We start from the raw sequence: 27,894 nt of genomic DNA on the forward strand, positions 1-27,894 counted from the left end.
TAAAGCATTGGTAAATCATTTATATTTGTAATATATCTTATAAAATGTTATTTATTCAACCCTGGTCGTCCCAAAGAACAGACTCACCGCCCAAATGGCGAGAAGAAGCTGATAGCGTTAGAAATGATGAATTAATACCTATTGCTGCACATGGTAACAGGGTACCAGTTTAACGTCCATTTTGCTATTCTTCAAATAACTTTCTCCACTAATGTAAGGTACTGTCCACGGTGACAGGCTTGCCTGCCTTTTGGGATTTTAATTTTCATGGTCATGTTGTTTCCATTAGCAAATAATAAATAAACACAAATATATTTTCTCCACAAGTAAAAGCGGGAGAGCACTTGCTAACAATTATTTCTGCTTTTTTACATTTAAAGTTTATTGACATAAATTTTATACATAGAATTTCTTTTCCGAAAATGAATTAAAATTTAATACATGCCCTTGAACATAAATCTATATAATCTAAAGTATTATGGTTGATGTATACAGTATACAGCAGATGTCCGTGTTTACATCGTGAGTAAGGCATCGTCGGAGTCAAGCTGCAGTAGTGGCTCACATACTTATTATCTTCACTAATAATAGTATAAATGCTCTCTGCAGTTACTAGTAGATTCAAACATTTCCTTTGGGGTAATTCTCATGTAAAAGAGACTCGTAAACGATCGTTGGAAGAGTAAGTAACGCGTTTAAGGTTTATGGAAGTGGTGTGTGGTGGGGGGTCCTCCACAAGGCGCCCCTCACTCTCACTGGCATTGTTAACGTGATATTGTTAATACTTTACTCTCACGGGAAAGAGTTCCGTGCATAGCAACTTCGGAATATTAACCAAGTGCCATTTTAGGGAAAGTTTTTGTAGAAGAAAACTTGGCAACAGCTTACAGTAAATAGCCGTTTTATGTCCTAACGGGAATTTAATATCCATAAGAGGTTTTGCTTCATATCTATGGTGATTTGAACGAATGGTTACCTTCATTTCTGTGGGGCGTGCTTATACAGTATATGAAGATAGGACCTCTTTAACACATTGCTCAACAACCAAAAAGCACCAAACCTAACCTAACCTAACCTAACCTGTTATGTTAGGTTCGTTGGTTTTCTACTTTAAAAAAATACTGCAACGAAAATTATTTCTTCCGATTAATATTGACGACTGACCTGCCGACAAGTTATTTGTTTTGGTGTTTATTTTCTTATTCTATTTTCATGAGTGAATACTGATATGGTTATCATTTCTTGTGTAAATGCTTCCTTTGGTAGATATTTAGGCACCTAAGGTGTGCAGTATGTTGTCTTCTCAGCAGTAATGCTGCGGTTTTATGTTAATGGTAGGCTAAGGTTGGGTTAAAAAAATGCACAAACTAAACTGTCCTCTATAAAACAGTTTTATATTAAGGTTAGGTTAGGTTAGGTTAGGTTTGGTTTGGTTTGGTTGGATTAAAAAAAAATCGTTTGCACAAACTATGAAAGTGTCTCTATAAAGCACAGTGAAAATGTGACGTTTTTATAATTGTTTACTGTGCTAATAATTACCTTTCTTCCAAAGTGAGTAGGACTTTAAAGATGAGGGAAAATCTGGGTTTAAAAAAAAAAAAAATTGAAAAGCCAACCTAACCTTTCCTAACTTAAATAAATAACCTATTAAACCAAAATTCTTTCCTTAATTATGTGATGGACGTGCATAAAAGGGAACCTACACAACCAAACATATTTACATCTGTTGGACATAATCTGGATAGGACCAAGATACAACGGATTTTCACAGGATTTTATATTCAGATCTCTTTCACGTGAGCTTCTCATTATCTAAAATGACCAATCAGAGGACAGTTCATATCTCTTCGGAGATTTATGCATGCGAGAAAAATTCATCTGGATGTATTCAGTCGTATTGTGGCTCCCTCATAACCTAATCCCCGATGAATTATTGTATTGTATTAAATTCCTGCTGTTCTGTTTACATAGAGAACAGTTGACCACCCAGTCAACCAACCAGGGAAGAAGCTGTTTATGTAATATAGTATAGAACTACTTTTTGTACAATACAGTACATGTGTTACTGTATTTTATATGCATTATGTACAATATTTAAGTGCTTCCCAAACAAAAAAATTCAGTATTGTGACAATTTATCTGGGCTAAAAATAATATATATATATTTTTTTGTATATTGTACGTATACCAAACAAGGTTCGGTATTGGGCGAGTTTTTCTTATTCGTTTTATACCGAAAAATTTGATACCGAACTGGCTACTAACTAATTGTTTCATTACAGATATCCAGCCGGAAAAACTGCATTATAATTTTTTTTCATGCCTAAATTGTGTGCCAGTGTTTATGGAATACAGTAATTACTAAAACTTAAGCAGATTACAACAAACCCTGTACATATTTATGCTTGTTAAGATAAATCCTTGAACCTTCAGGGGGGTTCCTGGGTTACGAACAGAACACATGCTATGTGCATACCGTACTTTCAGAACTGTTTAAAATACCACTATATCATAGCCTAAGTCCTTATATACATCTCAAATCACTTAATTCAAGAAAAAAGAAGAAATAGAATGACAAAATACAGTAAATGAAAGTAACAAATAAGTGATCAGGTAAATAAAATACTGTAAACTTCAAGTTTAGCCCCTTTTGTATCGGCTGGCATTCATAAGTCGGGGACCCCCTGTATTCCCTCTTTAGGGTACAGTACCTTCATGCTAGGAGTTAACATTTGGGAGTCCAGGCTTCCAGGTAATTATTTAATTTTTGGGTTTTTAGATTTCACACACACGTGACGACTGTGGGGCTTTGGGTTCAACTCCATGGAATTGCTGCCTCTAGAAGGTTGCTTAATCTTGACTTGACTATTAAATGGAATCTCATGGTCAAACTTTTTTTTTTTTAACAGAGGCTTCCTTTTTTTCAGAAAATGAATTTTTGACTGAGCCTTTGTTAAATATGAAGGAACAAGGCATGATAAGGAGAAATATGAGGAGAAAAAGGAAAAGAATAGACACAGTTGTGATCCCAGTGCAAGTTGAATGCCAAATATTGAGTACAGTATTATGTAACTTTGTAAGCACTTGTAGTTTTTAGGTATTTCCAGCTTTGGGGACCTGATGCCTATCTTGGCAAGATCATGTATAGTTAGGCAAGCCTAAGGCCGGTCACATACCAAAGTGACATATGTCCTCTTAACCTGTATGAAAAAATACCAAAGGGACTTGTAAGTACGTACTCTACAGCTCAAGTATTCTGGGTACTGTGTATATTGTACAGTACAGTACCTCAATTTATGATAGGGCTGTGTTCCTGAAAACCAATATCATAAACGTAATCATACTTATCCATTGATTAGCTGCCATTACATAAAAATTGGGAGATATGTTCTTCAAGGAAAAAAGTAACAAAAATGACATAAATACATTATTTTCATGCATAAAATTTTTAAATGCAGTATACAAAGGAAACTATTGACTGAGATAATTCTAAAACTATACCAATGGCCCTTGTCTTTTTGATGGTCTCAATGCACCTTACCACCTCCAACTTATCATCTAAAATGATGCAGGGTCTCTTACCACAAGGGGTATTGCTGCTGCTCATTTTACTTGCCAGTTTATCTCTGTACATGTCTAAATAAAGTAAATCACATGGAAAATACAAGAAATTGTTGGAGAAGAAATTGCTGGAGAGTTCTGTCAAAGTGTGGAGCTGGATTCAGAAGATTCTGTTGTCTTGCAAACAATTTCACTACAATATGCTTAGCCAGACAAACTGCTTAATTAGCCATGTGCATTATCCTCCAGGGTTCTCAGCAAACTTTTGGTCTAGAAAAACCCATTTTTAATTTTCTTGTTTGATCAGGATTGGTGGGTGAATTAAATAAGTTTTCCTGGGTAAAGATTCAGTGGCTGTGTTACATAGATATTCCACCTTGACTTATTCTCTGGTTAAGTCTGGAATGAAGTCTTTGTACCCTTGTCCCTATGATAGTTTTGGATAAGGTCTCAGACACCCCTCACCCCTCCTCTTTTGGCTGCTCAGGCATTTCTATGAGGCTGTGCAAAGGCTAGAGGATCTTGCTGAAGAGATTTCCCTTTAAGAAGTAGAGATGATGAGGTAAAAGTTTACAGGAGAAAGTGAATGTTTTCTCCTTTCTCTCACTGGCAGTGCTGGTGTTGGTTTAGCAATGGGTGATCATCTTAGGGGTGAGAGACAGGAAACTATTTCTCTGTTCGCTGAGAGGGTTGTGTCCGTTGATGCTACATTTTCTGTATTTCCTCGGGAAACTGGGGAGGAATTGTTTCTTGTTAATTTTTGTGATTCTGCAGAATTCTAGACTACGGGTTCCAAAGTAAGAAACTGAATTCTTAATGATATAGATTGGGCCTGAATTCTAAATATGTTAAATGTAGTCATAGGTTGAAGCACATTGATTGGACAGGCCCTTATAAGACAAGTATTAAACCTATACCCTTTCCACACTAACCTGGCCCGTAAGCCACACCTACAAATAGCTTATTGGTTCCCCTGAGCGTTTTACCTCCCCTCGGACTGCACTTATATTAGCTCGTATTTATATCGACCTTTTATGATAAGTATTTAAAATTGTCTAACATACTCTCTGAAGTACCTTGAAATTATTTTCATTTTGATAGTACAGATATTTAACATTATTTTAGATAATAACAGATCTGGTTACCAACTGTGAACACATTTAGTTTGGATTTTCTATGAACCAATCAGCTATTAGTATAGAAGAGGAGCGTGGCTTGTGGGTCAGGTGTGTGTGGAAATACTATATTTCATTATTTGAGGCAGAGAGGAGAGAGGGATTAGTACAGTATTCCCACATGGGTTAACAAATAAACCTTGGCTCTCATTTTGGAGGATGGAAGGTAGATTCCAGTCACCCATGAAGCTTCCCATAGCTATTACAAGAGCTGTCTAGTTATGGGCTCCTCTAGAAAATGGAATTTCTGGGTCAATTTATTTTTTATTTGAATAAAAGGGTAGCTATTTTGGTTATGTGATGATAAACATAAATATTATATACGTATATTGTATATTCAGTAAAGTTTAAAGAACAACAGTTCTTGGCTAAAGAACCATAAGCCAATACTGGATAGAGACTTTTTCATATTTAGCTCTTTGAGATGGATTGGCAGTAAACAGAGATCAGTTTTCATACAGGTCCTAGTAGTAGTAATATTAACAGTAATAGCACCATTAGTACAGTAGTAATATTATTGTAGTACAGTAGTAATATTATTTTAGTACAGTAGTAATATTATTGTAGTACAGTAGTAATATTATTGTAGTACTGTAGTAATATTATTGTAGTACTGTAGTAATATTATTGTAGTACAGTATTGGGGTAGTGGGTTTGAAAATTGGTTCATGAATTTTTCTGAAAATATGCTGTAAAGTGTCTTGTATCATCAATGGCTTTTGACAGTTTTTAATTATTCTTCCTTGAGTTGATATCTGAAAGAACTATAGAGTTTTAGGCTTTATATGTATGGAAAGAGAAATTTCAGTATGTACTATACAAAAGTTTCTGAAAAATGAATGGAAAGTAAAATGAGTAAAGCCATTTTGAATACAGGGAGTCCAAGTTATTTGGGTTCCATTCCTAAAAGTCAGTTCATACAACAATTATATAAATAATGCAGCAATTTTGCCATATAAGTCTCTGTAATAAGAGGGGTTAGGGTCCTAGCCAGTCTAGGTAGTTTACCTTTGTTGGTTAATCTTACAGTACATCTATGTCATGGCTCTTATTTCATCTTCTACTGTACACAACTTAAATTCTCCCCATGCCATACTTTAATGTTGTGTTAAATGTTCACACCTTAATATTCTGTAGTTGGTAGAAGGTGCTGGTAATATAATTGTATCTTTTTTGTTCCAGAGAGAGTGAAGAAGAAGAAAGTTCCGGGTTCGGTGAGGGAGAGCCGGCCCCAAAGAAAAGTCGTCTCCTCACCGTGAATCATGACCCACCAATAAACCGCTCCTGTAAGACATACAGTACCATATTATTTGTATCCCATATGGCTGAAGCAAGGACAGTAGTACTGTAATCCAATTAGATTAACCCCTTCACTACAGGGATGCCAGTTTTAATATTTTGATTTGGCTAAAGTCAGATGATTTTATTCAGCTTAAGGGGTTAATAAGGATGTATATTGGGGGCTTTGATTGTCATTTACAGTAGTCATTTAGTTTGGTGTAAGAATGTTCCAGATATATCTCAAAACAGTAGTACATACTGTACGTACAGCACTGTGTGTGGAATTACTGAACAATGCACATCTACAATATCCTAAGTCCAGTCTGCAGTAGTTATATTCTAATCGAATAAACACTGGAATGGCAACTATGCCACAAATATAAAATACCTGTAAGCTCAGTGGTGAGGCTGTAACCTTCATGAGGCGGGAAAAATGAAGTTGACCTTGGTCATATTTCCCGCCTCTGCTGACGGCTGTGTCAATGTGATTCTGGTGTTTTAAAATGTTAGTTTTTGCATCATGTAGTTTTACTGATACATAATTTGTCTTAGTGTGCCTTATTGTGGGTAAAAATAAGTGTACATTAAATGCATCCTCCGAAAGCATGAATTTGCTACTAGAGATTAACAGTTAATTCATGTATAACACTTCTGATAAACTTCCTACGCACTTATGATTGAAATAATGAATGTATGTATCTTTATATATTTAGCTAAATATCTTTCTCGTCAGAAACGGTCATCCCAGCGATTATGAATGAACTCATTTAGAAATACATCATTACTTCAGGATGGAATCGGACAGATTTGAAACCTCCAATCAGCTGTAAGTCTTGAGAAGGGGCCGGGGCATCTTTTATCGGCTGAGAAAAAACGCACTATAGATGGTTGTTTGGCATTCTAAGGCGGTCATGTTCGTGCCATAAAATTTTCTTAAGGCATATCCATACTTGGAGGAGGAATGGAAAAATGTCCTTTACTGTTTACTGTACTGTACTGGAATTTACTGTGTAAAGAGCAGATGGGAATGAGTCCAAAGGAGATTGAGTGAAGTGTACTTAATCCCTGAATATGGCAGAAAAGGTGTGTGACCTTAAAAAACAAAATAACAAAACTTATCACTATTTGACAAGATATGTTATGAGCTAATAACATGTCATTTGTTTCAGATTCGCAGATTGGCAGTAAATTCTGTGTGGGCATCACCAAGGTGTACTCTTTCATATCAGGTCTTTCATCTCCACTGTTCAGCTCAAAAGATATGACAGACTCACCAGATTCATCTGGCCAAAGTGTGAGTGTTTACCTCTAGCTTTTGTTTTACTTATAGATACTGTACAGTAAGCCCTCGGTATAATGGACACTGTATATAACAGAACCCTGTTATAATGGACACCATAAACCTATTGGACAGACCCTCGGGATAATAGACAGGTATCCGTCTGTTGTGTGATGGTTCTTTGCTGCATGAATACTAATTGGAAAACTATAATATTGTTCAGTATGTAATAAAGAATAACAGAAAATTTGAAAATTATGTTGAAATAATTGGGCAATAAACAACCATTATCACATGTGCATTTTTCTGATCATCACCACACTAGCTACTGTACGTGCTTCTTTATTCTGGGCTGCTTACCATACTCCTAGATCTTGCTACCAGGCTGAACAGGAAAATTTCCAACCATTCCCCACCTGTGAACTCTTATGTTATTTTTTGTAGATCACAATGAAAACCTGGACAAGATAAAACCACACAGGAAAAGGGAAACACTGGTACCCCGATTTACGCGGTCAATTAAATCCACGGGGTACCGCGTAAAACGAAAACCGCGTAAATGGAATAACAGAACATATGGGATTAATTCCAATAGAGACTGGCCCGACCCCCAAACTCCACTTTTTCAGACACAATACCTACGTTGTAGTAAAAATAACATCTTAATTTTATGATGGTATGCACACACAATTAATAATTATGAGAAATATCAATAATATTAGGTTTTTTAACACTTAAATTAGTAGAAAAGATGGCTGGGCACACGGGGATGGTGGGTTGGTTCCGAGGCAGAGGGCATATTATTGGCCCTCACCTATATCACTTGTATCAATTGTATCACTATCCACCACAGAGGCTTGCAGGGCCTCCTTGTCAAGCCCCTCAAAGTCCATATAAGTCCATATCCTCACTATCACTGACTTGGGCCGGCTGTGGTGGGTGGCAAGTACTCACCCCTGAAGATGTGAATTACACGAAAGCTCTTGGGAACTTCGTGTTTTCGTTTTCCTTGTGGTTATCAGCATATACCTGGATCATGTGCACCTACAGTGATTTACTTGCATATATATATATATATATATATATATATATATATATATATATATATATATATATATTTATTAATAAAGCATGGGGTAGACTCACATTTTTTATAAATTTGTTTCTGATAATTTTTTAGCGGATTTTCCCATTATTATTTATTTGTATGTGTTTAGCGTATGTGTGTACACACACACACACACATATACAATACAGGTAAAGGAAATTACTGTCTCTAGAACGAATGGCTCCCTCTCTCAGCCACAAAAATACCGGCAACTTTAAAACTACCCATTCTTGGTTGTCATCCGCGAATAATAGACGACCGCGAATTATCCGGATGTACTGTATAAGCAATAAGAGTTAGGTGTAAACAGGGCTGCCTGGTAGGGGCCAATAGACCCATATATGGTGTTATAAGTTTGATTTGAGAGTTAAAAAAAAAGAGAGGTAGGATGTAAACTGATTTATTGTTTGCTAAGATGAACACATTATCCGTCCATCTCTTCTCTCAGGCTTTTTCCATCCATAGACAGATAGAGATACAAGTGAGAAGATGGTAGCTTAAGGAGTTATATGAGCATTTCTGCAGGACTTGTACTTTGTGCAGTATTATTAATGGAATGTGTCACACAGTTGAGGGTGAATGTGGGTGGCTCCAGGAAGAGCAGCAGAGGCAAAGGACTAGCTGAGAGCACCACAACTGCTGGAGAACACTTCACAAGAGACAAAGACCCAGGTCCCTCAGGACTGGATCTCACATCAAGCTTGATGACAAATGACGTATGTGCTGTTATACAAATTTTATCACTGTACAGTATGCTTTTTTTCTCCCAAATAAGTACCTTCAGAGGAATGTAGCTATCATCCTACCTGTCCATTTATAGATACTGTACAGGGAATTACTGCTTATCATTGTACGGTAAACCCTCGATAACTCGACACATATGGGTCTCTGGCCTTGCCGAGTTATCCCAAATTCCGACTTATCAAGGCACTTCCTCCTCCTACAAAAAGACAACAATAAAAGTTTATCGACCCATATATTTGTGTACAATGAAAGACAAAAGTCATGTAGTGAAATTTGGTGAAAACATCTGCCGTAGGGTTAAACTTTTGGTGTGCTCCGCCTTGTGGTAGGGGGGCTCTCATAGTGTTTCACGAGTTGTATTTAATCTTTGGACAAAACCGCCACTTGACTTTTGTCTTTGATTGTACATGGAATTACTAAATGTAAAAAAGTAACACTTACCAGCACTGTGGGCAAAGAATGAAGCATCATAGTAGGTGACAAAGGAGCATGGTAGGTGACACAGAGGTATGGTCGGTGACAGAGGTATGATAGGTGACACAGGTATGGTAGGTGACACAGGCATGGTAGGTGACGCAGGTTGCCAGATATGCCAAGGTTTTCCCAGATAATTTTATGTATCTCGACATTTCCCAAGTTACACTATAATACATAACGAGACCATATCCATGCTGAGTTATGTGAAATTCTGAGTTATCAAATGCCGAGTTATCGAGGGTTTACTGTATGTTCATTCCTGAAAATTGCAACTTTAAATTAAATGAAACAAAACACCTGGGGGAAATATTTGCCAGATCAAAGTAAGGTCAGGCAATAAATTTATTAGTTATGAATGAGGATGGTGAAGGTTGGTTGTATTATGCCTTAGCCAGAATGAGAGATACACTACTCTGGCACTGGTCGTCCACCCAAACTGAGGGAAGATGTTACATATTCACCATTAACTGATTTTGGGACCCATTAATTTTCTTGCCACTAAGTGGTGTAATACATTGAGCATTGGCCCAAATCTTCTCAGCATTACCCCAGAGAGAACCTAGTGTGGTGAGACTTGAGAGGCAAGCCTGAAGTGAGACCAGTGTGAGCAGCTCACTCAGCACCATCAAACCACCTTAAATCCTCCAATATGTTACTCTATGTATGTATTTATATATGTATATATATTAGTTTATTTTTGTAATTATTATTATTATTAATATTATTATTATTATTATTATTATTATTATTATTATTATTATTGTTATTATTATTATTATTATTATTATTATTATTAGGATGATATCCAGTTCTTGGGGGCAAGTTCAAGAACTGGCTACACCGATGCACCAACCAAGCGACCAGCCTTGGGCCGCCGAGCTACTGCACCAGAACATAGTCAACCTCCAGTGCCCTCCATCAACCCCAACTTCCGTTTTAGCCCCACCGTCAGTCCTATAGCACCACAGGCCCCACCTGATCTCACACTTAGACCATCCTCTAAGGAGCCAAGTGAGTCCTTCTAATTGTAAATTCATTGTTACAGTCTCCAAAGAACTACAGGGATCATTTTTTGTAATTGAGTTAATAGTTTTATGCCTGTTTCAGTACTAGTACCATTGTGAGAAAGAGGGTAAATCAAGTAACTAAGCTAGTAGGTCTTATAAGAAAGGCATTCAAATATTGATGGTCCATCCCTCATTATGCTCTTCAAAAGTGAGGTGCTTCCCTGTTTGGAGTACCATCACCCCATCCGGTCCCCAAGATATGCTTGAGGATGTCAGTTGATTGAAAATGTCCAAAAGAGAGCCACCAGACTGGTGCCTTCACTACGGCACCTTAGGTATCCAGAGACATTATAACACCTGCAGTTGCCTAGCTTATACTATAAACAAGCAAGGGGGTACACAATAGATTATAGAAGTTTAAAAGCACCTCAGAGAACATTTCTCAGTCAAGTCTTCATAATGATCATACCCACCCCAATAGAGGTCACAGCCTCAGGTTGAAGAAGCAATAAGTTCATAAAATTATCAGGGCAAACTTTTTGGAATGACAGTTGTGAACTGTTGGAATAACCTGCCAGAGTGTTGTGACCACCAAATGTGAGTTCATTCCCAGACTTGACCAGCACTGGTGCAGGTTCAGATGTATTCTGGAATCAGTACTTGCCAACACTGCATAACGGATGTGACTAACAGGTTGATCAGTGGCAAAGAAGAGAAAGTAAATTAGTAGTAGCTTGAGGGGCTAAATCTGAAAATTAATCTTTAATTTTTCATATATTTTTAATAATAAAGGCCATTGGTACCCAAAGATTATGTGAAATACAGATTTTTTTTTTTTTTAATTTTGATTATTGATTTCAACCTGAAATTGAAGGTTCCTTTATGCTGGGGTTACAAAGGTAGGGCATTTACACTCTGATGTATTGATTACCTGTGGAGGGATTGTGCAGCATAGTGGAGTTATTGCTTTATCCTCTTATCGACTTATCTTATTTTGGTAGTTGTGTTCTCCCATACTGGAGTGCATGTTACTTGATAGTGCAACTTCTGATAACATATTACCTCTCCTCCCAATACTTTACTGTACATGATCCGTTTGTCTTATAGACATATTATCATTTGTGGTGGACTGATTCTGAAATTCTGTTTTATGCCAAAGTCCAAAGCCTAGCAACTCAAATACCCTCCTATCTTCACTGTATTGCTCAAGCTTTGCTGGAACTAAGAATGGTATGTGGAGCTGTATCCAATATGTCAGGGACTGATTATTGCCAGGTATCTCCATATGCTCATGATAGACTTTGTACTTTTCAGTCGTGACCTTTCCAGTCATTTATTATTAACTTATTACTTTGAAGGAAATGTCTATCAGGGGTAAAGGGTTAACAATTAATGGATTCTTAATTCTTAATCATATAATTGGCTGGTGCCAATCATATGGATAGTTCCCCAGCTACCAATCAAGGATTCCTAATGTACCAGTTCAGTGGGGTTTATATATGGCTTTATGAAATAGGATTTCACAAACATATTTATTATTTTGACTTATTATTATTATTATTATTTGTATTACGGTAAGTCCTCGTTTGACGTTGCCCCTGACCGTAGTTTTGTTATAATGTCGCTACTCCTTAAATACCCATGATTCAGACAACGTCGTCATGGACTACTTTGTACGGCGCATCACCATCTCTCATCTTAGCGCGCTATGCTCTCTCGTGGAGCTTAACTGCATCCCCAGTCTTTGTTAGGCTTCCACAGCATTCGTGCGTGTGTTAAGTGTTTTTGCTCTAAATACTGTACTGTAGCCATTTGAAACGGCTTCCAAGCGCCTATCAAGTGCTAGTGTTGTGAAGAAGCAACGTAAGACCATTAGCCTTGCTACGAAAATGGAGGTTTGAGAAAGGTGAACGTGCGGTGGACATTGGTGTTGCGTTAGTTCTAACCCCCACAACGGTGCGTGCTATCCGCCCATCAGTGAGTACAATACAAAATGATTTAGTTTATTTATGTGTTGTCTAATGGTAGACCCTGCTGCCATATGGCATCCAAAAAATTGTGTCCAAGTCCCAGATTGTTGATCTGACTTTCTGCTTCATTTACACACAATTGCAGGGTCTCAATTGTTTCTCTTACTATTGACAACACAACTTACATGTATTGTTTCTCACTTTTGATCTTTTTTACATTTTTGTATTTCTTTATGGTTCTTTATTATTATTATTATTACAGTGTTATTATTATTTTATTTTCAATTTTGTATTTATTATATAAATTTTATTTACTATGAATAATTATTATTATTATCGTCATTGTTATTACATTTTTGCCCCCCAGGCCCAGATGTGGGTCAGTGACCTGTGCCCGGGTGGGTTATTTCCATTGAATTTATGTACTGTATATGTAATGTATTTTATGGGGCAAAGGGATGCTGGGGAACGTAACTCTCATATTTTATCTATTTCTTAAGGGGAAAATTGATTCCATTAATGTTATTTCCGTTAACGTCGCGGTTTTCAGGAACGGAAACACGACGTTAAGCAAGGACTTACTGTATTATCATTATTATTATTATTATGCAAAAACAGGGTTTTACTTCTATTTAAGTTGGTAATAGCATTTTAATGTATTAAGATAAAGGTCTTTTAGGATCATCATCCAAGGCCACTTATGCTGACTACCTTCACCTTTCAGGTTGGTTCAAGAATTCATTGGCTGGTCGAAAAGTTTCCTACCTCAATAAAAAGCCGGGATCTCTCGGCAGAAACCCCATCAAAAGTCTTAATGAGAAATGCTATGGCATTCAGAAGAAGAAACAAATACGAAGCACATTCCTGTTTCATAGAGGCAACTCATGTGCTGAAGAGGTGTGGATCTTTACTTGGTGCTTTGATATAGTTCTCCCTCCCTTCCCTCATGCAAGGCAGCCAGAACCAGGAGTAACATAGACTCACACACATTCTCCCTCGTTGTTCTTCCTAATTGCCTTGCGAGATAATTTTGCTCTGCTACCTGTATAGTTTTCCCCTTCACAACAAGGCCCCCCCATACTATGGTAAGGGAACACATCTGGTACTTCAGTTTTAAATGGCGAGTGACACAGAATAAGGGAATATCTGAGTTACTGTTGACTCTGGCCACTGTGCACTAAATGGAGGATCATCAGAAGATTAGGCACTCTAGTTTATTTCACCTGATGATTAAGCACCCTAATGCTACCTAGGATGGTAAGTTAGGTTGTTTAATCATTAGGTGAAATAAGCTGGGGTGCCTTAACTTCAGGTGATCCAAAGTTAGAAGTGCAACTTTATGAGGGTAAGTTTAATCCTAGAGCAGTAATGTAGAGTAAACCAACAATGATTTTTCTAGAGTTTCCATAATAATAATAATAGAGGTGTTTTGGTGTTGAAGAAACCCAGTCATCTTTAATGATATACCCAGGATCAGAAACCCATGTGTTAAACAATCACTTATTAGGCATAAACCTCAGAAGCATTATGTAATAATGCTTCTGAGGATAGTGTGTAGCACATTGATAACTTGCAGCATGTTTATAGTGAATAGTTATGTCGTCTTTCCTTCCTGCAGAGTTTTCGGTATGAAGATAAGGCAAACTACCAGCAGTTGCTGCAGCAGTACACAGAGAGCTCAGTCTTGCCCTCCAGCTCCTCCAACAGGTATGTACAGTACTGGTAGCAATAGTGTGTAGTGTTACAAGCAGTGTGTACTAGCAAGAATAATGTGTGATGTTGGGATCAATTTGTACTGATAGACACAGTGTCAACTCTGGTGAGATCAGTGTGTACTGTATTACCCTTCCTAAAAGAAAGACACTTATTAATTTCAGGGTCACAAGGTCAAGGTCATTTTGGAACTACACTAATAAATGGCTACTACATTATTGTGATTTAAATCACTATACAGTACATGTATACAAATCCAAATTATCCCATAATGATCTAATTAAGTGATGCAAATGAACATGTAGTAAAACACCTAATCCTGTAAGAACCTGAATTATTCTACTGTGAAGCAAATGACTGTAGATATCTAAAGGATGTTAAAAGCATTCCAAATTATCATATAGTAAACTAAATGATCCTTTAGTGAACCAGATGTTTCAAAGGACCAAATAGTTAAGTAAATGACCATCTGGTGAACTAAGTATTCCCAGGGGGATCTAAATAATTGTATGGTTAACCAGGTGATCCATTAGCAAACTAAATTATCCTATAATGATCCAGTGAACTAAATGATTATATAAGAGATCCAAAAATATTATGTGATTATTTGCAAAGGTCATAGTTTGGGGTCAAAGGTCGGTACTGTGTAGCTATTTCTTTTCTTTGTGGTGTATCCATCAGTGTTAACATTATTTATCATGTCCATACATTTGGTATTTCAGAACTACAAAGTGTTTTGTTTTGTTTTTTAATATTATTATCTTTTCCACATATTTGAAATTTATATTTAAAATTTTAATACCCATATTTGATATTGGCAAAGCATACCCCGCTTATTCTCAGAGAATTAAAAAGAAAAATAATACCCGTGGAGATGGCATGTAGCCATTAATACATGTAATGAAACTATAAATGTTTTGGCAAGCTGTGATCTGTTATTATTTTTCAACTGGTAATTTCAGAGAGAGACATACTTACAGTATTGATAGTTGTCTTTAATTTTTTTAGTCCATTACATGCACACACATTGTTCATACAGAATGTGCAAAAAAAATATTATCATAAGGCCAAAAACATAAAGAGCATAAACATTTCTTCATGTTTGGGAGTAAGCTCACAGATAGTGGGAGGGGAAGTGGTGTCAGGGATCTCACCCATTCCAGTCTAGTGTCCTGCTGTAGTGAAATTATTGCCAAATTGCAATGCACTGTTTTTTCTTTTATTTTATTTATTAATATTATGTGTATTCTTTCCTCACATCTACAGGTACAGTAGACTGTATATACTAATGATAAAAGGTATAAAAATAATTCTTTTAAGTGTCCTTAACTATTTTATGTTACCATTCAAATCCTGGTTCCGTTATTCATTATGGTCAGAAATTCCCTGCTGTAAGTGGATTCACTAAAAGTGGCAATTTTCCAATCCCTAATAGCCTTGGACAGTGAGGACCCTTCCTGTTTATTAAGTGTATATCGAAAATATGTGGTGAAAGTTGCCACTGGGGAATTCACCCCCCTTCCCCTCTAATTACAGTACCGTACATTGATTCTTATGGGGCAAATTGCTGTGGTATTTGTAAATTTGTTATTCCTAATAACTTTTAGGAACTCATCCTTTGCGATAACTGGGGTATCTCTGTATATTATATACAGTAAACCCTCGATAACTCTGGCCTTTCCAAGTTATCCCAAATTCCAATTTATCAAGGCACTTCCTCCTCCTACAAAAATACAACAATAAAAATTTATCAACCCATATATTTGTAGGGGGCTCTCATAATGTTTCACGAGTTGTATTTAATCTTCGGACAAAACCGCCACTCGACTTTCGTCTTTGATTGTACATGTAATTACTAAATGTAAAAAAGTAACACTTACCAGCACTGTGGGCAAAGAATGAAGCATCATAGTAGGTGACAAAGGAGCATGGTAGGTGACACAGAGGTATGGTCGGTGACAGGTATGATAGGTGACACAGGTATGGTAGGTGACACAGAGGTATGGTAGGTGACACAGAGGTATGGTAGGTGACACAGAGGTATGGTAGGTGACACAGGTATGGTAGGTGACACAGAGGTATGGTAGGTGACACAAAGGTATGATAGGTGACACAGAGGCATGTAGGTGATGCAGGTTGCCAGATATGCCAAGATTTTCCCAGATAATTTTATATATCTTGGCATTCCCCGAGTTATACTATAATACATAACGAGACCATATCCATGCTGAGTTATGTGAAATTCCAATTCATCAAGTGCCAAGTTATCGAGGGTTTGCTGTATATTGTAGTAATATTCTTATTATGATTGAGAATTCACTTATCCAATAACCTTATACCATTTTTGTCCTCAAGGTCAGGTATTTATAACTACTACTGGGGGTAGAACAATACTGATGATGTTCTCTTGTTGTGGTTGTAGCACAAGCCCAATCGCATGCATTACACGATCCCGATTTAATTCCTTTTGGACTGATGAAAAGCGGCGACAACTTGAAGACACTTTAAGTGCTTCAAGGCTTTCAAGTACACTTGCTGTAGATGCAACAGCCTCAAGGTGTGTATCTTTCTCTTTCATGTTACATACACTGAGTTATCAGTTACTTGAAAACTTAAGAATATTTTGATAAAACACATTGCAGCAATTCATGATTTCTAATTAGTGGCTCATGCAGAATCTTCTTAATACTTTGGTATTTTAGCTCCTCCAAAGTGTTCAGTAGACCTTAAAAATATGTGCAAAAGACCTTTGCCATTTAGAGATTTACAGGTCACGTTTTCGACTATTCGTGGTTCATCCCCTTAAAAAGAAAATTAATTGGTTGGAGATACATATAAAAAAGTATTTCCATATTTCATAAAAAAAAATTTCCCTTCTCATAATCATCCTCTGGGTGACACCATTATGCTGTACTATGTTATAAATAAATATGTAAATAAATACATAGTGAAAGGCAGATGCCAGGGTTTGCTGGCTGGTCAGCTGTTTGGTTATGTAAACAAACTCATTAACTCATCTGGGGTTGAGTGAGGCTCATTTGTATTTTATTTGATTTTTTCTATCAGGAAAATTTATTGTTTTATGATAATGTTTCATTAATCTGGCACCAAATGAACCTAAATGATATGAAAAAAGAAAATTTGTCTTATTGCCCTGAAATCTCTCATTCCAGCAGAGCTCTGCATCAATTTCCTGCTAGCTGTACAGGTATGTTGGGTTGATTTTGACCCAACATATAGAGTAGTTTTGTTAGGTTAGGTCAGGTGAAAGTAGGATTCCATCAATGGTGTATACTAAGGCATAAATTATGGATAAGAGAGCAGATTTGATTGATAGTGATTTTGGACACTTGTGGGAGGTGAGTCAGTTGTTTGCAGATAATACTGAACTACTTTAGCGAGTGACCAAGAAGAAAAGTTGCAAGTGTTACTGAGTGATTTTAGAAGTGTGTGTACAGTATTAGAATAAAGTTAAAATTAAATGTGAACAAAGGTAAAGTGATTAAAGTAAGTAGAGAAAGGAGACAGAGAGAAATAAATGAAAGGTTGACTGGAGGTAAAATTGAGTAAATGGGGGGCTTCAGGTATTGGGGTATATGTGTCAGCTAGTTGAACAGTGGGTGATGAAGTACTGAGAGATCATGAAGCAAAATTTTTTCAGGCCCTTATATACCCTTGTCACTAACATTCTCTCATGATAAACTCAGTGATCTGGCCACAGAGAAAAAATCCTCGACGTCTGACATCCTGTTAGTGGACTTGGTGAGAGCAGAGAGTACAGGTAAGGCTGCATGTTTATGTGGTGCTCATATGACTCACTGTAGACCTTGAATACTGCTTGATAGTGGAGAGTTGATGTTATGGGTTTTACTGAATATTGTTATTGACTAGCATTATATAGTTGCTACAGATTCTGAGACTGACAGCGTGATCTTCGTTAAAGAGCTGACAAAACCAGTATCACGGAGCAACTCCCTTGAGTCAATCATCCAAGAATCTCCTGTCTATAACACCGACTGGCTCAAGAGTCTGTGAGTATACAGTACAAAACATACATGAAATTTTGCCTTTGTACCACAAGTAGCTGTGAATGTAGGAATCATTGTTCAACAGTTACAGTAAATACTTATTTTTTTAAACTACCAGAAGAACAGGAAAAAGTAGCCAGTGTGGTAGGGATTGGAAAATCTAAGGTTTGTTTTCATACCTAATAAGTTTAATGCTAGAATACTGTACAAGGGACAAACAGCAAACAATGGTACACGGTCAAATTTGCTAATGTAATAATGAGTTCATGTCCTAACTGCTTTTTATTACCATATAGAACTTTTGAACTGTAGTACTGTACAGTATAGTGTGTCATACCTCAGTTCATATTAGTGGCAGTGCACAGTATAAAGATCTCACAAAGATTAGGGACACGCCCCTACCCCCAGTGATTAAATAGCTTAATACTAAATGGGGGGATTAGGTTAGGTTAGATAAAAATAAGTTAGGTTAGATATGTTGTGTTTGGTTAGGTTAGGTTTAAGGTAGTTAATCATTATCCTCTTCACCACTGATAGGCTTATTAGCTGCCTGGGCGATCGGTTATGTCGCTCTTACACACTGTTGGCATGTACTAGTTACAGGAGGTATCTGTACCTCCACTCACCTCTTGTTCCATGGGTCGGTGGTTCGATCCCTGGGCACTCACCCAACTTGAAATGCTTACTTAAGTTTACAACTTGGGGGAAGTGAAGGCTTATTATACGGTGTGTTGTATCCACACTGTCTCTAACGGGCAGTCATGCCTATGGGACGCAAATTCTTGCATGCTCAAAGCAGAGCCACACACACTAGTAAACTAACTAATGAAATCATAATGTCAAATATATACATACTGTACACTGTTCAGTAATATTTTCAGTAAGCCAGTAACTGCCAGTAACTCACTGGCAGTTTACATTTATGTATAATGATTGTCCAAAGTCCTCCCAATTAAGGGGTGACTTTGGACACCTATAAATGTTATCTTTCAGAATAAGTGTGAGCTTTTAAATATTGTTGTTTTTGTTGGAAATTACGAGGCCATTGCTCCATACACCAATAGGCTACTTAGCATCTGCTTTTGACAGCATCTTTAAAAAGACCTAATTAATCGTCCGAACTAATCCTTGTTCACGGTAACAATGAATTAGTTTCACATTTTCTTTTTATTTCGTTTAGGCGTGAAAAATATGGGAATCGCTCCAGAGCTGCAAGTGATGAGGCAGAACTTGCTGCTGAAATGCAGAAAAGGTTTGAGGAAAGGCGGGCGAAGTGCCACTCATCCCTAGAGGACCGCATCACTCATAGGATGAAGTTCTTGGATCTGACATTCCCTTCTAAGGTTGAGGAGATACAGCCAGAGGAAGAAGAGGAAGAGGAGGAGGAACTTGTACCACTTACTTCTCAGATGGAGGTAAATATTATAAGTGAAGATATTTCAGGTTGACCTCTTTCTGAAGCATGTTTAACATCACTTAGTCAGCCAGCCTTTCCTGACTTAACAAGTAAGTTTTTTCACATGATTTCTCTCTCTCTCTCTCTCTCTCTCTCTCTCTCTCTCTATATATATATATATATATATATATATATATATTATATATATATATTATATATATATATATATATATATATATATATATATATATATATATATATATATATATATACAGTTGGTCCTCATATTACGCGGTTAATGTAACCCGGAGGGTACCGCGGAAAGTGAGAAACGCGTAAAGTGAATAACATAACATATGGGATTAATTGAAATGGAGTCCGGGCCGATCCCCAAACTCCACTTTTTGACGACACACAACTATGTTGTAGTAAAAATATTATCTTAACTTTATGATGGCATGCACACACAATTAATAATTAAGAGAAATATCAATAATGTTAGGTTTTTTAACACTTACATTAGTAAAAAAGATGGCTGGGCACACGGGGATGGGCGGTTGGTTCCGAGGCAGAGGGCAGATTATTGGCCCTCACCTGTATCACTTGTATCAATTGTATCACTATCCACCACAGAGGCTTGCAGGGCCTCTTTGTCAAACCCCTCAAAGTTCATATAAGTCCATATCCTCACTATAATTATCACTATCACTGACTTGGGCCGGCTGTAGTGGGTGGCGGGTGAAGAACTGGTCATGTTTTGATGACTGGGCGACCTTGTGCGCACCATTTTCGCGCCTCTTACACAACATGGCGGATGGCGGGAGGTTTGGATCCAAAAATGGCGCGGCTTGCCAGCCGCTCTCCGCTTAATGGGGTTCACGACCGCGGAATGTGAAAATGTTAGGTTCTGGCAAGGCACCGCGTTAACGGTGAAACGCGGAATGCGGGACCGCGTAATATGAGGACCAACTGTATATTATATATATATATATATATATATATATATATATATATATATATATATATATATATATATATATATATATATATATATATATATATATATATATATATATATATATATATATATATATATCTGTCTGGCCTAAGTAAAACAGGTAAAGATCTTGTAACTAGACTTAAACAACATAAATACAATGTTAGGACAGGCCAGGAATCCAATGCTCTGTTTGTTCATTTGAGGGATAACAAGCATTGCATTGACTGTGATAATGCCTCCTCAATATTACCTTGTAATTCAATTGACAGTAGGAACATCATAGAATCTAGTCTCATTAAACATACCGAAGCATTCAACATGAATTTGAGTAATGGCATGTACAAACTGGACAATTTTGTAATTAAGAAGATTTGTAACCAGGTGAGAAGGTTGGGTCACCTTACCCTCTGACCTGACTACCGACCGTTGCGGTGCTATTTAAAGATTAGTAGGGTCATTACCTAATACCTGACCATTGTGGACCTGGTCTCACCCTCCTCTGTATATATACACCTTGTTTTGTACTTCTCTTTAGTCTGTACTCACCCCTGAAGATGTGAATTACACGAAAGCGCTTGGGAACTTCGTGTTTTCTTCTTTCCTTGTGGTTATCAGCATATATATATATATATATATATATATATATATATATATATATATATATATATATATATATATATATATATATATATATATATATATATATATATATATATATATATATATATATATACTGTAATGTGATTCTCATTTAATTCCATTAACCCTTAAGCTCCGGGTTAGGGTACTGCTGGCAGTACCCCCTATGCGGGGTTAAATCGAGAAAAAAATCAACATTTCCAAAATTAATTTAAAAATAAATAAATAAAATATAAAATTAAATATAAAAAAATGGCGGGAAAATTGGCGGACGTTTTGGAACGTCACCCGGGGCCTAAGGGTTAAGGAGCAATTGAAAGTTACATATCGTAATAACAGTACAGTATAATAATAGTCATGATAATGTTTCTCAAAAGTGTCTGTTCTTCTAAAGAATTCACTAATGTTCAAAACACTATAAAGTCAAGGGCCTGAAAATAAAAACAAATACTAAAGAAAAAAAAGTGACTGTTTGAATTGTATCTTTGTATATCCTTAAGTTGTAACACTTCCTAAGTCCTGTAATAAGTATCATTACTACATTATTCTCATAGCAAGTCCTAACAGAATTCTTTATTAGATATTTCTTAACAGAAGCCTTCTTTATATTCTGTACTTACACCAGTGTCTAAATCTCTATTCCTTGCTCTCCCCCTTTCAGGATGTGATTGACAATGCCCTACAGAGGTCCCGTGATACGCAGAAGGTGCTCATTGAAAAATTCAACATTCAAATCACCCGTCGTGATATCGCCACACTATCAGGCCTGAACTGGCTGAATGATGAGGTATGTTTGCAAGATTTGCTTGGTATAACAGCATATCCAGATGTGGAAGGAGAGATTGGTGAATTGTATGGAAACCAGTATATACCACATCTAAACACTTAACAGCAAGGACCAGAAAACTTCCTCCCACCACTACCAAGCCTTTTCCCATAAATGTATGAGAGTAAACACAAATTCTTCCTTCAGTCACTGTCATTCATTGATGCTGCTATAACAAGGTGTAGCAGCATGTTTGAATTTTACCAAAGAATGAACTTGGGACCTTGCTCAACAGCAAAGAGTTTAATGTCAAAGTTGAAGGTCAAATTTACTGGCATTTATGCAATTGTATAACTGAATTATGTATACTTAGGTGCATTGGTTTGTTTCTCTGTCTGTCTAGTCTTAAGTTTGTATAATTGATTCATCATCTAGTTTTCAACAAAATTTTATGCCAGAATTGGAACAAATTGTGTGATATATTCAGTATATGGATGGGTGGGCGTTGAGCATGTGTGTAGACCATTTATAGTTTATCATAGATTACAGTTTTAGTTTACATCATGTTTAAGTGAATCATTCTTACCAGGTGATCAACTTCTACATGAACTTGCTGGTGGACCGTGGGAAGAATGACAACTATCCGAGTGTATATGCATTCAACACTTTCTTCTACCCCAAGTTGGTCAAGACTGGCCACCAGTCAGTCAGAAGGTGGACTAAAAAAGTGAGTTAGTTTTATATCCCTGTATACTTGTATTGTGATTCCCATAACTGATGGGTAGAGCATTCACCTTGCAAGAGAAAGTATGTACAGGGTTTTCTGCTTTTATGTTAGCCTGTGCACACTCACCAGGTAAGTTAGTACTGTATATTATCAGGTGCTCATGTTGATGGTGAAACAACAGTTTAGTGGGTTAGCATACTGTTGTGAGGGTGGAGTAACCCCACTAGCTGCTGAATTATGGTGTACAGTACTAAGTTTTCTCCATCACTGTCCCCAAGATTGTGTTATTTGGTGAGGGAGAAGAAATTCTGGTGTGGTTTTGTGTGTGTGTGTTTTTGTTTTTACCCCTTGCATGACATAACTTCAGTAAAAGTAGTTCCTTTGTAACATAGTTGATGAATTAGGGAACATATTCATTTAATGAATTCCATAATTTGCTATTTACATGTAGGGTAAATGTGTGTTTTGGGTAATAATTCATAGTGCTATGCTCTTCTCAGCTTTATAAACAGCATGAGGCTTCCTAGCTGCTTGTAGCCCAGTAGACCCAATTGCTCTCCTTCTACCACTAACTCCCTAACTCCCAACACACATCACCACCAAGCCTCAGTGTGGTGCCTCAGAATTAATTTCTTGTGAGTGTAACTTCAGTATTGTATTTATGATATTAAGTTTATCTTTGTTACTGTATATTTGTGATTACACTTAAGGGCCAAATAATTGGCCAGTACAGGTTCACAATCCCTTATCCGAAATCCTTGGGGCCAGAGGCATTTCGAATTTTGGAATTTTTCGGTTTTTAGAATTTTTTTTTTTTTTTTTTTTATAGCCTACCCGGGCACAAGTCACTGACCCACATTGGGGCCTGGGTGGCGAAAATATAATAAAAATAATAATAATAATAACAATTCATAGGTCAACTGTAGGTCGTGTTTCTCACTTTTGATTTTTTTTTTTCATTCTTCTATTTCTTTATTATTATTATTATTATTTTATTATTACAGTATTATTGTTATTATTATTATTATTACTATTATTATTAATTTTATTATATTTTATTTTATTATTATTATTATTATTATTATTGTTATTGTTACCTGTATCATTATTTTTTTATTTGGGTGTATTTTTTATTAAATTTTTTATTTACTATGAATAATTATTATAATTATTATTACTATTACATTTCCCCCCCCCCCAGGCCCCAATGTGGGTCAGTGATCTATGCCCGGGTGGGCTAATCCCTGTTAAAAAAAAAAAAAAATTATTCGGCACCCTTACGGCGTGATACAATATGACACGGGTGCCGAATAATTTTTTAGTGGGTGTATAGTGCGTGTTAAGTGAGGTGTTCTATAAAACCAAATATCATATTAAAAATGGAGATTTAAAATATTGATTAGTTGCATATGTCCTGTGTAGTGATGGTTTAGAGTCTATTGGTACAGTATTGCATAAACTTTAGACATTACTAATATACAATCTGACATACAGTATTGAGAATTGGCAGTTCACCTGAGAATAAGTTGCCAGCTGTCACTGCTAATTGTCCATTCTCATAAAATCGAACCACAGTTATGTAATTCTACAGTTAACATGACTGATGTTCATTTTTTATTTTATTTCTTACATATTTGTAAATATTTTTGGTAGTCTAATAATGTAACCTCACTTTTCCTAAAAAAAATATTTAATTCAGTTAAACAATTTCACCAAGATATGAATTACACTTTAACTCACATTATGATGTGTATTTTCATCTCAGGCACTATCATTGACTTTCTGATAAATTTTCCTATTCTTGTTACCCATTATCGTAAGATCTCTTAAATGATGGTTACTGTGCTTAGGGCATGTGACATATGTAACATTTTCACACCTATCTAATATAAAAAAATTAAATGTGGCTTTCTCCTGTGTGTCTTTTTGATACGGTATTCTGCATTTTTTAAACTCCTGTTTCCTGCATCAGGTTGATGTGTTCAGCTACAACCTGCTGCTGGTACCAGTCCACCTGGGAATGCATTGGTGTCTGGCTACCATAGACTTCAGGGACAAGGCCATCCGGTACTATGACTCTATGCTCGGGGACAACCACCGATGCCTGGAGGTGAGGTGTTCTTGTGTCTTATGTTTACAAGCAGTTATTTATCAGTGACAAGGCCACAGATTCCATCCTTTTTACCCCATTTGTAGTCACTTCCTTCAAATTGGTGGAATAAGGGGGACATTTTCTTTAAAATGTGGGCTCCACTGCCTTGTTTCTTAATATATTTCCTTTAACATTATACTTTTGATAAGTAGTGGAGTAAAGAGTAGAGTGTCTCCCTTCATTAATATAAACAATGTGCTGTAATAAGACCCATGAAAGTATGTATTGAAATTTTTTTTAGTTTTCCACCATGCTTATAATTTTGATAAAATGTCTTATGTTTTGGTATATTATAATCATTACTTACTGTATTTAACTCACTTTAGGCATTAGTACATTAATTTTTTCTGTTTTCTGTGTCAATGACCTAAACTGTTTTGATGCCATGAAGCGATAACAATGTGAGTCAATCAGTCTCATTGTTTATTCCTCACACCATGTCACTCCCAGCAGACAACTTCTATGTTCTATATAACATGTGGTGTTGTATGTATCACTGTTCACGTGTATCTCCCCTGACAGTTGGACTTTTAAAGAAGTTGGGGAATATTTTTATACCTTTTTTACTTGTGATTTTTTTTCAATGTTTCTTTAAAAACTATGTTTTCAGGCTCTTCTAAAATACCTGCAATCTGAGCATCTGGACAAGAAATCAACTGATTATTACACAAGAGACTGGACACTGGAGAATATTAAAGTATATATATATATATATATATATATATATATATATATATATATATATATATATATATATATATATATATATATATATATATATATATATATATATATATATATATATATATATATATATATATATATATATATATATATATATATATATATATATATATATATATATATATATATATATATATATATATATATATATATATATATATATATATATATATATATATATATATATATATATATATATATATATCATGCATTATTCTCATTATGGTACAGTATATATGAGGGGTGTTAATGCAGAAGCTATCAAAAGAAAATAATCACAATATAAGCATCCACACCAATGCTTTTTTCACATTTACACTCCCTCATTATTATCACCAGGCCTTTTAGTTCAGTCCAGTAATTGTTCACAGTTATTTCAGTATGATAGGTAATTCTTTAACATTTGGAAACTAATCATTTTATGATTGGGCATTTATACCTAATTTTTACATTGCGTCATTTGTCATACCGAGGCTGTCTCAAAAATTTTATGTATACTGTGTGCTACTTTTAAGAACTGGTTTTCTGGATAACAAGGTACAGTACGTAACTATAGTATTTCCACGCTAACCTGGCTCATATGCCACGCTCCTCTTCTATACTAATAGCTGATTGGTTCATAGAAAATCCAAACTAAATGTGTTCACAATTGGTAAGCAGATCTGTTATTATCTAAAATAACGTTAAATATCTGTACTATCAAAATGAAAATAATTTCAAGGTACTTCAGAGAGTATGTTAGACAATTTTAAATACTTTTCATAAAAGGTCGATATAAATACGAGCTAATATAAGTGCAGTCCGAGGGGAGGTAAAACGCTCAGGGGAACCAATAAGCTATTTGTAGGTGTGGCTTACGGGCCAGGTTAGTGTGGAAAGGGGGACAAATGTAGGAAGTATGGGCAAGATAGTACAGTACATATGAATGGCTGAGTAAAACATGGTTAGAACCTTAAGTTCCCATTATGATGTACAGTACTGGATATCACTTAATACCTCAGCAACTATCCAGTTGGAGGTGTAAGCTGGGATATGTATATTCATTCAAGTTAAATACTTCAATTGTCAGTGTACTGGCAACTGTACATTAGCTACTCTGATTACACTGTCAAGCATCTTATTACATGTTGAATTGTTTCTGATATTTTTTATCCCATTGAAATAATCATATCCACATTTGATGGAAAAATTGACGTAAGTGGATTATTACCCTTGGTTAAGTGTAGTGTGACCATAGATAGTGAACTGGGAATGGAAGAGAATATTGTATACAGTATTAGTGTGTAAAATGTCTCTCTTACAGTATGTAGCAGATATTCATTACCAACCAGTTCTCAAATACTGTACTTTACAGTATTATCATGTCTTCTGTATAGAGAATTGAATGCTGGAGTCTAAAACCAACTGATATTTTCATACTCACTAATTTTATTATTGTTCTTTTTCAGGATATACCCCAACAGATGAATGGATCAGACTGTGGAATGTTTGCCTGCAAATTTGCCGAGTACTTATCACGCAATGCTCTTATAACTTTCGACCAGCAGCACATGCCCTACTTCAGGAGAAGAATGGTATATGAGATTGTCTGTGGTGCATTATTATAGTAAAAGGTCAAGATTTTAACATTAAAGACAAAAACAAAGAAGTTGATAAGAAGTTAAGTTGTATCATGTGTGGTGTTCAGTCTTATCCTCCATTGTTGTCGACATCCAGATCCAAGCAGGAAGGTGTAAACATAATCTTGTATCAAGACAAATACTACAGATTGATTCCTCATGATAAATTTAGGTTTGATGAAATACTCCTATGCCTTTATATAACAAAACTTAATATTTTTTTTCCTGGCTACTGTGTACGTGTGTGTGTGCATACGTGCATTTTTTTATGTTATAGTGTTAGAAAAATGTAGTTACCAGTTTTATCCAGTCGTGTAACAAATTATCTTATTGGCATTATCACAGTGAAGAAAATAGTCACAGCCAGAGCACTTGAGGTTGAAATTGAGAAAGTAGGTAGTAGGTAGTAGGCAGCTATCAAACAGGGAGGTACTACCATCTGGGAAGATATTGGAAGCATAATGTGTTATCTAATGGTAGACCCCTGCTGCCATATGGCATCACAAAA

General features: G+C 36.1%; 1 protein-coding gene across 1 annotated transcript; it reads left to right on the forward strand.

The window, feature by feature from the left end:
- The first annotated feature begins 531 nt into the window (after positions 1 to 531).
- LOC121860739 (sentrin-specific protease 1-like) lies at positions 532 to 27,894 on the forward strand. Its single transcript, XM_042358071.1, has 16 exons — positions 532 to 682; positions 5,919 to 6,022; positions 7,187 to 7,311; positions 8,974 to 9,120; positions 10,423 to 10,636; positions 13,327 to 13,499; positions 14,221 to 14,309; positions 16,738 to 16,872; positions 18,023 to 18,096; positions 18,217 to 18,346; positions 19,524 to 19,758; positions 22,040 to 22,165; positions 22,734 to 22,871; positions 24,844 to 24,981; positions 25,634 to 25,720; positions 27,216 to 27,894. Exons 1-16 carry the CDS (start codon positions 597 to 599, stop codon positions 27,372 to 27,374), a joined length of 2,160 nt encoding a protein of 719 aa, XP_042214005.1. The 5' UTR covers positions 532 to 596; the 3' UTR covers positions 27,375 to 27,894.

The sequence above is a fragment of the Homarus americanus genome, unplaced genomic scaffold, assembly GCF_018991925.1.
Source record: "Homarus americanus isolate GMGI-L3 unplaced genomic scaffold, GMGI_Hamer_2.0 scaffold23617, whole genome shotgun sequence".
Taxonomy (NCBI): Eukaryota; Metazoa; Arthropoda; class Malacostraca; order Decapoda; family Nephropidae; genus Homarus; species Homarus americanus.